General features: G+C 44.9%; 1 protein-coding gene across 1 annotated transcript in view; it reads right to left on the reverse strand.

Annotated features, from left to right (window-relative positions):
• The window catches only part of LOC124777007 (clavesin-2-like), a 252,466-nt gene that overhangs the window by 24,139 nt on the left and 214,872 nt on the right, over nt 1-13,455 (reverse strand). Inside the window, exons 5-6 of the mRNA XM_047252256.1 lie at nt 4,052-4,202; nt 1,152-1,345 (exon numbers count right to left, since the gene is read on the reverse strand). Coding sequence (XP_047108212.1) covers nt 1,152-1,345; nt 4,052-4,202 — 345 coding nt within the window. The remainder of the gene's footprint in view (nt 1-1,151; nt 1,346-4,051; nt 4,203-13,455) is intronic.

Consider the following 13,455-nt stretch of genomic DNA (forward strand, 5'->3'; position numbering starts at 1 on the left):
TGACTTCCTGTAGGTCAATTACGTTTTAAATTCGTTTCAATCTGGTCTCTTTGCTTTTGTAGCAACTTAATAACTTGGTTACTGCCCGTTGGATCACAGTGCTTCTTTCCCACCTCTTGCAGTCTTGCGTGGCATATACTGATCTAAGGCATATGGTACAATGATTTCAGTTTTATCCATTTGTTCTGCACATCTTCGCATTAAATACTGAAGTTTTTAAGTTGACTTCTCATGTACTCTGCAGGTTGTTCCCTGTTTCTCTAGCTACGAAGCTAATGGTCTTGCCACAGTGGTAACACCGGTGCCTGTCAGACCACCGAAGTTAAGGGCTATTGAGCTTGGCTAGCACTTGAAAGGGTCAGCGTCCGTCCGGGTCTGCCCAGTGCTGTTGGCAAGCGTGGTGCATTCAGCTTTTGTCAGGTCAGTTAAGGAGCTTCTTGACTGACAAGTAGCGGCACCGGTCGCAAAAACTGACAACGGCTGAGAGAGCGGTGTGTTGTCCACATACCGCTGTGTATCCGCATCCGTGACACCTAAGTTCCGAGGATGACTTGGCGGCCGGTCGGTACCGTTGGGCCTTCAAGGCCTGTTCGGATTTTTTTTTTCTAAGTAAAACTATTTTGCTATATTTCTTAATATTCCTTATAACACCAGTAGTCACTGATGCTTTTGCAGCCATTTGACCACTGATGGCCTCCTCTACGTTAATCAATTTGAAAAATTCGGATCTATTATTATGACGTCTGAGACGTTACTCCGAAGAGTCGCTTCTGTAACTGCCTGGTTGAAGAAATCTTCAGAAAAGACAGTCACCTCAAAGAAGACACCATGAATTACGTTTCTCACTTCGTGACTCTGGGACGTCATCTTTTATCTTAGTAGAGACAAACTGTCTAGGAGAAGTGGTTACTCGCCAGCCAGTGTGGCCGAGCGGTTTTAGCTGCTTCAGTCTGGAACCGCGCGACCGCTACGTCGCAGGTTCGAGTCCTGCCTCGGGCATGGATGTGTGTGATGTCCTTGGGATAGTTAGGTTTAAGTAGTTCTAAGTCCTATGGGACTGATGACTTCAGATGTTAAGTCCCATAGTGCTCAGAGCCATTTGAACCATTTTAGAAGTGGTTACTGCCACACGGGCATTGAGCTATGTTTACCTGTATGACCTCGACAGTGCGCCGTGCGTAGTAGGGCGAGAGGAACTTGGCGTGCTGCAGGCCGAAGCCGTTCATATCGACCAGCACGGTGAGGCCGGCCACCTGTGTCTCTGGCTCCTGGACGATCTGCTCCAAAGCCAGCACGTTCGTGCGGAAGATGTCCTCTATGCTCACCTGTGCTGCGTCGCATCGCTCTGGAACACCGTGCACAGGTCTACAAAAAGGTCTACCCAACATGAAACGTTAGTATTACATTATTAAGTTACTGGAAAAAGAAAAGCTATCCACTAACGTCTCCTTCAAAGCAATGTCCCTGAGAATGTTGATGTTGAACTCAATATTCCATTTTAATCCCTACAAAATGATGAAATGAAAAATTTTTATCGCTTATCACTTTTCCGCTGTTCATGCAGTAAAGTACCGCCTGAGGTATGACATAATTTCTTCACTAGTAACCGTATTCGCAACACATTTTACCAAATAGTATGCGCATATATCACTGAATGTAAGTGCAAAATTATATCATTGTGCGACACATAGTTCCGGAGGTATGCCGTCATAAACAATGCGCTGGGTGAAAAACTGCCGCATCATGCACGATTAAATGTATTACTTCCTGGCTACTGACTCTATTTGCAATAAATTTCGCAGGCAGCATCCACATATGCCGCTGAATGTACCTACAATATTATATCATTGTACGACATAAAGTTCAGGAGGCGTCATAGTCAGTGAGATGCGTGAAAAGCTGTCATATTGTGCATGGCACTTAAATTTATTGCTTCTTTGCTACTAACTCCATTTTGCTGGCAGTATGCACACATGCCGCGGAATGTATCTACACAATTATATCACTGAACAGCACATAGATCAGGAGATATGACGTCATAAACGTTAAGCACAAGAGCAGACGTTGCGTGGTACGTGCGAGACACACAGCTATGAATACGAGGGTTGCCCAGAAAGTAATTTTTTCTTCAACAATTCTTTATTATGAGAATTACACACCACGAAAGAATGGTGTTTTATCTACACACCATATTTTCCCATGTAATTGCACACACGAAAGAATGTGTTTCATCTACACACCCTATTTTTCCAACTAATCTCCACCCAGTTCTATGGCGTTCCACGCCGGCCGCTGTGGTCGAGCGGTTCTAGGCGTTTCAGTCCGGAACCACTTGGCTGCTACGGTCGCAGGTTCTAATCCTGCCTCAGGCATGGATGTGTGTGATGTCCTTAGGTTAGTGAGGTTTAAGTAGTTCTAAGCCTATGGGACTGATGACCTCAGATGTTAAGTCCCACAGTGCTTAGAGCCATTTGAACCATTTTATGGCCTTCCTCCTGCACGAAACAAGGGCGTGTATGCCCTGTCATTACGAATCGATGTCTTTATGGCGGAGTCAGTGCTTCACTGTGTGAATCACCTCTCATCGTCCTCAAAATGTCTTCCACGAATGGCATCCTTTAACGGCCCAAACAAGTGGAAGTCCGATGGGGCTAGGTCAAGGCCGTACGGTGAATAGGGCAACACTGTGCAACCATGTTTTGCGATGTGTTCAGCAGTCCTCGGACTTGTGTGGGGCCGAGTGTTATCGTGTTGCAGCAAAACATCTCCTGGGTTGCTGTGGCGCTGAAGTCGCCGGAAGCGCGTCTTGAATTTTGTTAATATGCTGACATATGCTTCTGAATTAATGGTACCGACTCTTGGCATCATGACATTACCGGCGGAAGCAGTTGTTTTAGAATTTTTTCTTCTTTGGGGAGTGGGATTGGCGCCATTCCATCGACTGTCGTTTTGTTTCTGGCTCAAAATGGTGAACCCAGGTATCATCACCTGTCACAACACTGGAGAAGAAGGCTTCCCCCTCAGCTTCAAAACGTTGCAACAAATCAAGCCAAATGTCTTTTCTGTGCGATTTGTGATCCACTTTTAGACACCGCAGGACCCATCTTGCACCTACTTTTGAATATCCAAGAGTGCGGAAAATTGCAGCCACACTTCCTTTGCTGATTGACAGATGCAGCGCCAATTGTCGAGTCGTAATGCATCTGTTCTCGCGAATGGCAACATCATCTCAGTGCAACATGTAAGGTGAGACAGCAGTGGATGGTCTCCCCGACCGCTGCAAATCGTGGAACTCAGCCGAAGGGCCTTCTGATGACTTCACCCTCCGTGCCCAACGACTAATTGTATTCCTGTCGACAGCAGAGGCTCCATAGACTTTGCACAAGCGTTTGTGAATATTCCCCACAGCTTCTTTTTCTGCAGTGAGAAACTCAATGACGGCACGTTGCTTGTAACGTACATCACCTACAGACGCCATTTTGAAACTGAGAGCCGGCCGGAGTGGCCGAGCGGTTCTAGGCGCTTCAGTCCGGAACCGCGCTGCTGCTACGGTCGCAGGTTCGAATCCTGCCTCGGGCATGGATGTGTGTGATGTCCTTAGGTTTAAGTAGTTCTAAGTCTAGGGGACTGATGACCTCAGATGTTAAGTCCCATAGCGCTTGGAGCCATTTTTCTGAATCTGTGCTGCAGCTACGCTATCGGTCGGAAGTAACGGAAACTTGGCGTCACTCAGGATACTTCAAATAATGCATAAGTAACGTTTCGTATTCGTAGAACTATTTTCGCCTGAGAAAAAAAATATGCGTTGCATTAGTTTCTGGGCAACCGTCGTAAATACCTGGGCAACGCCGTTGTTTCGCATCTAGTACTAATATAATATTTGATAAGATAATATGTAGGCTATGTATGAAATGCTTAACTATAAAATTCTTCTTCAATTCAAGTTTAAATGTGTTAATATAATTTTGTAAATGAACACTGGATGAATAAACAAGTAAGTGACATGTTAGGAAGCCACGCCGCTCCCTGACAAGGGCGTGTGAGTACGCACCGACCCTGAAGATGTAGACCCTGCGGCCGTAGCCGTCGCGGTCGTCCAGCATGTTCTGCACCTGCATCTCGAGGATGTGCCTCTTCTCCGAGGGCCGCGGCACGCGGAACAGCTCCGGGCAGCGCAGCTTCATCACGTAGTACCGCTGCAACTGACCACCACAGGGCGGGGATACTGTCAGGCGCCGGTGCGTGGAGTAACAGGGCTACACTACTGGCCATTAAAATTACTACACCAAGAAGAAATGCAGATGATAAACGGGTACTCATTGGACAAATATATTATACTAGAACTCGCATGTGATTACATTTTCACGCAATTTGGGTGCATAGATCCTGAGAAATCAGTACCCAGAACAACCACCTCTGGCTGTAATAACGGTCTTGATACCCCTGGGCATTGAGTCAAACAGAACTTGGATGGCGTGTATAGGTACAGGTGCCCATGCAGCTTCAACACGATACCACAGTTCATCAAGAGTAGTGACTGGCGTATTGTGACGAGCCAGTTACTCGGCCATCATTGACAAGACGTTTCCAGTTGGTGAGAGATCTGGAGAATGTGCTGGCCAGGGCAGCAGCCGAACATTTTTTGTATCCAGAAAGGCCAGTACAGGACCTGCAACATGTAGTCGTTCATTATCCTACTGAAATGTAGGGTTTCGCAGGGATCGAATGAAGGCTAGAGCCACGGGTCGTAACACATCTGAAATGTAACGTCCACTGTTCAAAGTGCCGTCAATGCGAACATAGGCGACCGAGACGTGTAACCAATGGCATCCCATACCATCACGCTAAGTGATACGCCAGTATGGCAATGACGAATACACGCTTCCAATGTGCGTTCACCGCGATGTCGCCAAACTCGGATGCGACCATCACGACGCTGTAAACTGAACCTGGATTCATCCGAAAAAAAAATGACCTTTTGCCATTCGTGCACCCAGGTTCGTCGTTGAGTACACCATCGCAGACGCTCCTGTCTGTGATGCAGCGTCAAGGGTAACCGCAGCCTTGGTCTCCGAGCTGATAGTCCATGCTGCTGCAAACGTCGTCGAACTGTTTGTGCAGATGATTGTTGTCTTGCAAACGTCCCCATCAGGAATCGATACGTGGCTGCACGATCCATTACAGTCATACGGATAAGATGCCTGTCATCTCGACTGCTAGTGATACGAGGCCTTTGGGATCCAGCACGGCGTTCCCTATTACCCTCCTGAACCCACCGAATCCATATTCTGCAAACAGTCATTGGATTTCGACCAACGCGAGCAGTAATGTTGCGATACGATAGACCGCAATCGCGATAGGCTACAATTCAACCTTTATCAAAGTCGGAAACGTGATGGTACGCATTCCTCCTCCTTACACGAGGCATCACAACAACGTTTCACCAGGCAACGTCGGTCAACTGCTGTTTGTGTATGAGAAATCGGTTGGAAACTTTCCTCATGTCAGCACGTTGTAGGTGTCGCCACTGGTGCCAGCCTTGTGTGAATGCTCTGAAAAGCTGATCATTTGGATATCGCAGCATCTTCCTCCCGTCGGTTAAATTTCGCGTCTGTAGCACGTCATGGCCAGTAGTGTAGAAGACGCTAGGACATATGGCAAAGAAAATTCAAGTAGGAGCAAGAGTGAAACTCATTCTGATAAATAAACACTCAGATATTAGTCAAAAATGCTCACACTAGCAAGCAGTACAATTATAATACAGACTCTCATGCGAGACGTACACGGAAGTACATTTACAAAAGCTGCTAACCAAGAGACGTCGCACGCCAAACTGCCGCTGGCAGCAATCTCGTGAATGTGTAAACTCAAGAAATACCCAAATGGCGTTGGCATCAAAGGCAGAAAACGTGACATACCGGCACAATAATGTTTACAGTTTGTGAAATATCATCGTAAAAATCCTTTTCAATTTTAGTTCAATTTTCACAAATAGCGTAACATGTGTGCCAGATACTGTAAACAGTATCTTCATACATTTACGGTGTTTGTTATCCACTGTACAGCCTGGTGTCTGTGTGCGATGATTAGTTTTTATTCATGATATATTGTGTCCGCCCCTGTGTAGCTGAGTGGTCAGCGCGACGGAATGTAATACCTAACGGAGCAGGTTCGATTCTCGGTTGGGTCGGAGATTTTCTCCGCTCAGACACGCAAGTCGCCAAGGTGGCGTCACCTCGAAGGCCTCGCTCCAGGCGAACGGTCTACCCGACGGAAGGCCCTAGCCACACGGCATTATATCACATATTGTAGGAGGTGATGCTTGTAGGCACGAAACTATAGTGAATGTCATAAAGAGCCGATTAACAATTTTGGCCATTTTTTCGGTAAACTTTCACCTCTGCTATCCCGTTGCTTTTACTGCGGGTTTCACACTGAATACTTTCTTTACAGTCAATAACGATATCAGACATACTTTGAATTAAGCTTTAACTTTTACAAACACGATTTTCAAATAACCTTTCAAGAGCGTCGTTGGTCTGGAGTCTCATCTCAGTTGTCTCACGAATGTTATTGCGAAGTTTGTCTATCACAAGACGATGAATTTTTTTCTACACTTCTATTTTTTGATTACTTTTACTTCGCACTACTATTTTTACCATTAGAAATCACAAGCATTAGCTGGCGCCTGGAGAGTACCAAATCTGCAGTAGTTTCTGGACAACGTTTAATTTGCTTCATCCAGTAATAAACTTCCTTGAGCGCTGATACAGGCTAAACTTGGATCTGGGCCCGAGATTGTTATTCCAATAAAAATGTTTTATGATTGCAAAACACTCGTATTTACTCACACAGTCGATTTTCTGGTCAAAATTGACTAGTCGTGATGGATGTGCCTCATATGGCTGTTTGTAATTCAGTCACCAACCACGTTACAATTGAGTCAGTGACATCGATGACTGCAATGAGTGTAGAGTCCTAAAATCCTGAGAATGCTGAATACTGCGCATGCGCGGATGTTCGTGAGGGCCGGTAGCGTCAACATCGTCAGGTAAATAAATCTCGCCGCTCCCACTCACGTTACAATAATGGATTTCTTGTTTTGTCAGTCATTAATCTTTATTTTGGTGTTTGTTTTGTTTTCGTTGCGTGGTGGGAAGCCTGCGTGAGGACACGACATTTTTTTCTACTAGAGAAACCAAACAACTGAAAGCAAAAAGTTATATAGATTTTACAATACCTGGACAAAGAAAAATTTTAATTGTGCATTAATAAGAACATACTACGAGTGTGATTTGGTAAGTCTAGTACACTTCCATGAAAGAATGAAATATCTGCAATGGACTGTGTGGTGATATGAAACTTCCTGGCGGATTAAAATTGTGTACCTGATCGAGACTCGAACTTGGGACCTGTACCTTTCGGGAGCAATTGCTTTGCTAACAATTTTTTCGCGACTGAGCTACCCAAGCACAACTGGTGAGATGTCCTCAACAGCTTTACTTCCGCCAATACCTAGTCTCCTATCATCCAAACTTTACAGAAGCTCTCCTGTGAAATTTGCAAGAGTAGCACTCCTGGAAGAAAGGATATTGTGCAGACATTGCTTAACCACAGCTGGGGCATGTTTCCAGAAGAGCTTCTGTGAAGTTTGGAAGGTAGGCGCCGAGGTACTGACGGAAGTAGAGCTCGAAGAAGTGATCGCCAGTCGTGACTGTGTAGCTCCGAAGGCAGAGGTCCCGAGTTCGGGGCTCGGTCCACCATACAGTTTTAATCAGCCAGAAAGTTTCATTTTTTTCTTGATATTCTTAGCAGATTTATGGAATTAGTCTCGTATATGACAAACGTTTTAATGAAACTTGTTTCAACGGTGAGAAAATGAATCTACTGAAGGAGAAATATAATCTTGGATTTTATTTAGAAAGAGAACGCGAACAAAGTATTAAGTAAAAATGACATTTTTTTAAGAACTGCAGCTACAAGTTGCTGCTGCAAAGCTTTTACAATTGGAATTCTGAGTCGCATTGACGGTGCCCAAGACTATCATAATAAAGGTGATGGTCATGGACGTAGCTCGCTTTCAAGTCTCCGGGAAAGTAAACCGTCACAGTGAGAGGGATATGAATATCGCTTTGTTACCCTGCATGCTACAGATGGTGCACACATTGAAGTCTGTTAACAGCTACTAAAACTTTCGGTATATACGAATACTATGTCATAAAATCACACCTTTCTACCTATCCCCATCCTTTTACAAAATACAGGGTGTCCACAATGAGACTCCAACATTTCAATATCTTATGTCTTTCTCATTTCAGATGGTGGACCTGTGAATCCTGAAGGGGCAGACAGAGCAACTCAACAAGTTTGTGGTGTGCAAATTTGATACGCCAAGTGGCCATAGTGGAGCTGCAATAAATTGTTTTAGCAAAATGGAGGATATGAAGGAGCGTACACAAGTGGTCTGGTGGTATGCACAGACAAAATCGGCGACCCAAGTGCAAAGAAACTTTCGTCGAGTTTATAACAAAGCGCCCCCGTCGTTCAAGACTATAAAGAAGTGGTGTGATCAGTTTTTGGCTACTGGGAGTGTTGCGAAAGGGCATGGCGAAAAGGGCATGGTGATGGTAAGCCTGGGATCAGCGAACATCATGTTGAACAAGTGCGGCGGTCATTCGAACAAAGTCCACAGAAGTCAGTGCGACAGGCAGCACGAGAACTTCGTATGAAACGTTCAACAGTGCACAAAGTGCTTCATCAGCGATTACGTTTGTACGCATATAAAGTGCAGGTTGTGCAAGAAATCGAGCCTGATGATCGACCAAAGCGAGAAGAATTTGCATGTCATGTTAGATCGCATTGCCGCGGACGAGACATTTTTATCACGCGTGATGTTTACTGACGAGGCAACTTTTCACGTGTCAGGGGCTGTCAATCGTCACAATGTGCGCATTGGGGGTCCGAAAGTCCACATGCACCTAGGGAACACATGCGCGACAGTCCGAAAGTAAATGTGTGGTGTGGTTTGATGATAAATCGCATTGTGGGGCCGTTTATCTTTCAGGAGCCGACTGTGGATGGAGCCATCTACCTGGACATTTTGGAACAATTTGTCGTGCCACAGACCTGCAGCCAAATGTGACGTTTCAACAGGACGGTGCATCACCCCATTGGAGCCTTGATGTCCGAAAATTTTCAAATGACACATTCCCGCAACGATGGATTGGTCGTGGAGGTCCAATTCCTTGGCCGCCACGTTCGCCCGACATAACCCCCCTCGATTTTTTCTTGTGGGGTTATGTGAAAGACCGGGTATACGCTACACCAGTAAAGGACCTGAAAGACTTGAAACACCGCATAAGAATTGTCATCAACTCTGCCACAGAACAGATGCTCCGCAACACATGGCACGAAATCGATTATAGACTTGATATTCTTCGCGTTACCCGTGGCACCCATGTTCAAGTGTACTGAACCGTCCACCTGTGTATGAAAACTTGATGAGTTGCTGTATGATTTCCCTGTATTTGTTCGTCGATAAATTGTGTTTCCTCTCAGATTTTATGAGTTTTTATGAGTTCTAAAGTTGGAGTCTCGTTGTGGACACCCTGTGTATGTGATCAACAATGTAAAGGTAATTTTTGGAAATTTGTGGTAAGGTCTTATGGGACCAAACTGCTAAAGTCATCGGTCCCTGAGTTTACACACTAGTTAATCTAACTTAAACTAACTTACGCTAAGGACGACACACATACCCATGCCGAGGGAGCACTCAACCTTCGACGGGGAGAGCCACGCGGACCGTGACAAGGCGCCCTAGACCGTGCGGCTACGCCCCGCGGCAAAGGTAATTTTGGAACGCTCTGTAGTGTGATGTAGTTGCCGTCGCAGTCAACCCACACGCGACATGATTGTCGGCCAACTCTTCATCCGTAAACATACAGAAATGAAATGAAATGTCGTGTGACTAGGGCCTCCCGTCGGGTAGACCGTTCGCCAGGTGCAAGTCTTTCGATTTGACGCCACTTCGGCGACTTGCGCGTCGATGGGGATGAAGTGATGATGATTAGGACAACACAACACCCAGTCCCTGAGCGGAGAAAGTCTCCGACCCAGCCGGGAATCGAACCCGGGCCCTTTGGATTGACAGTCTGTCACGCTGACCACTCAGCTACCGGGAGCGGACCGTAAGCATACTGAGACTGCTGTACATCACTTTCAAAGAACAACTAACGCTGCCGGACAAACAAATCCGTGACGGAATCCAGCAGCACTGAATGAAAGTTTGTGAGCGAGGAGTGAAGTGGGCATTACTTTTGTCAACAGCAAATACCGTGAGTGAATAGCTGTTTAGAAACAGTACTCACAATAAGTACCGTTCCCATTTGCACTGCTAGGAAGATACTTTCAGGCACTACAGATTCAAAGATACATAGGCACAAGAAAATAAACGAAATAAAATTGCTCTGTAACGAGCCACCCAAGACCACGAAGCCCTTATAACAAAATACAAATCCCTACCAAACTTCGAAATTTTGCCGGTGAAGTTTGAGTTCATCTTGCATACGCTTACTATGCTACAATGCAACAGAGCCATCGAAGGCGGGCGAACGATGAGCGCAAGTTATGATTCATACCAAATTCTGTGTCGGAGACAATTCCGTTATAAATACGCACAAATGAGAATTAGAGTGGCAACGAAACACATAACGCATTATTCATTATGTTCACGTCAGCTGATTGGAAGTAACCAAAGTACTGGCTCGCAGACCAGGTTTATCGTGTGAAGCTGGTAAGAGGCGATTCCCATGTTGATACGCCCTTGATGGCTTCGGTGGAAATCTCTTCCACTCCTAAGTAAAGTGCTGCCTGGGTAGTACTGATGCCACCTTGGGCAGATCGCATTTCTGCATGTGGAGGAGATATGAGGAGTGATCAAAAAATATGGTGAATAATTTTACTAGAAGAAAAGTAATAAGCTGACATGGAATTTGGTTTAATGTCCATGAAAGTACTGTCCCCAGCTAGCAATGCACTTATCCTAACTCTGAATTCGTGACTGGAAGAACTTCTGGAAGGTTTCTTTTGGAAGCGCATTCAGCTAGTCTGTCGTGTCCTTCTCAGTGCTAAGACTGGTGTCGAAACGTTTTACTTCAAGCACGGTTTTAATTTTTGGGAAGAACCAGGAATTGCACGATGTTACATCTGGTAAGGCGGCTGTGGACAGACAGGAACACTTGCTCCGGCCAAAAACTCGTGAATCAAAACCGGGGTGTGGCACAGCACGTTTTCGTGGCGAAGAAGGAAGTCTCTGGCCCATTTTTCTGATCTCTTTCTTCGTACATCGTTTCGCAAACGTTGCAGTACGCTCTTGTACAATTCGGTGTTTGCAGCTGTTCCCTTTGGAAAGAAATCTGATCGCACTATGGCCGCAGTATCGAAAAACACAGCGAGCGTCACTTTGATAGTCGATTCTTACTGACGTTCCTTTTTCGGGCGAGGAGATTCGCTGGTTTTTCATTGGTATCTACGATTTTTCGTCTCAGGGTCATACCTTTAGACCCAAGTATCATCGCCACTTACAATTTTGGACATGAAGTCTGGATCTGAACGAAGACGATCCTTTAACTGTGTGCAAACTGACACACAATTTTCCTTCTGTTCATCACTCAAAATTCTCGGAACATATTTTGCACCCACTCGTCTCATTTGCAAATTATCAGTTACAATGATTTTCACAGACACGCACGAGAAGCCATGTTCTTCAGTAAGCTCTAGAATAGTTACTCATCTGTTTGGACGAACAATTTTTGCACATTTTCTTCTATTTTTTGTGTTAATGGACGTCCCGAACGTTGCTCATCTTGTACTGACTCATTTCCGCTTTTAAATCTCTCATACCACTTGTAAACAGTCTTCAGAGTTACAGCATTATCACCATAAACGAAATTCAGCACTGAGTTACTTTGGGACCTTTTTTCAACCTGAAACAGAACTTAATGTTCACGGATTGTTCGAAATCCACGACGCGCGGCAGACACGGTAAACACAGTCTCACTCTAGCGTCTCTGGACGCTGACTGACAAGTCAGAACGTGTCCCAACCTGACGCTGCGTGTCTCAGTGGATCATGCTATAGGAAATTACACTAAATGGTTGTAACGTCAGCAGTTGCTGTTAAAAAAAAAAAAAAAAATAAAATCGCTCACCGTAGTTTTTGATCACATCTCGTACGTAGTCGCGAACTCAGACGAAAATAAAATTAGAGGTGATCCCAACGCTATTTTGCAAGGCTCCATTACCGGTTTCGTGACACCACTGCAATCTGCAGTCTCCTTATCTGTTGTGCATTATCCTGCCAACAAGATTGGCTTTCATAGGGCACTTCATCGAGGACGGCACTATCCGCTGGAAGGCAGAAATCGTGGCGACTGGGGCTGTCCATGAGTCTCTAACAATCTGTTCTCGCAGCTTAGTGGCTCATATGGCTATCCATATCATGCTTGTCGGATGTGTATGCCTTCCTCCAGCCATTGCAAATGCGTTTCGTTTTCCTGCACATCGTCGCTTGCTGTGTTATATTGAAGAGGGATGCAACCTCTAAACGTCTTATCTAGAAATAAAGTATATACCTAAGATCGATTGCTGTGGTTCATCAATAAACTTCCATGAAAGAGCTGTAGAGAATATTGTAAACTTTTATCATTTTAGTGCCATAGCGGAGACCTTTGCGAAAAAATTCTAGAATCTATTTCCTAACGATACGGATGGCAATATCCCTTAGCTTCGAATGATGGTACTGTTCATTCATGATGGATGGAAAGAAGACTAACGTTTCTTATTGCGCTGACATAACGCTCGGTAGTGATGCAGTAATAGTCTAGCTCGACGATGTTGGAAAACAGTCCTGACATTCACTCGAAATTATTTATAAAAACCACGGATAGTCAAACACAAAAAGGATGAACGGTGATTTAATCTTAGCTCATCCAGAAACGAGCACAACTTCTAAAGCCTTGACTAGAATCGGAGGCGAGGCGCGTTAAAAATTCCCTCTCGATATAATTTCCAGATGTTTTGTTTTCACTGATGCGACAGATACGCATGCTTCTGCTTTTAACAGGCCCAGGTATTTAGTTGAGCAAATTGCGATGACTGTTAGTGTGTTTTGTCACGTTATATTTTTGCCGGTATTTGTAACCGTCACAATTTTCTTTCTGCTCTTCTAGTGGTTTCCTGCAAAAACTGAAAAGCGTATTGGCTACCTACGCACGGAAGCCTAATAACTATAAATCCGAAGTATATTCCGCAAGCCACAGATTCAATCCTTGAATCTATTCCGTCTTACACAGTGTAGCTTAGATTTCCTGTGAAAGTAGTGCAAAACTTTTGCTGACATGTGAAAAACGCAACTAGTTTTTTTAGAACTCTCAGGAAATTGATCTGCAATTTTTCC

This window comes from Schistocerca piceifrons, chromosome 2 (genome assembly GCF_021461385.2).
Source record: "Schistocerca piceifrons isolate TAMUIC-IGC-003096 chromosome 2, iqSchPice1.1, whole genome shotgun sequence".
NCBI lineage: Eukaryota > Metazoa > Arthropoda > Insecta > Orthoptera > Acrididae > Schistocerca > Schistocerca piceifrons.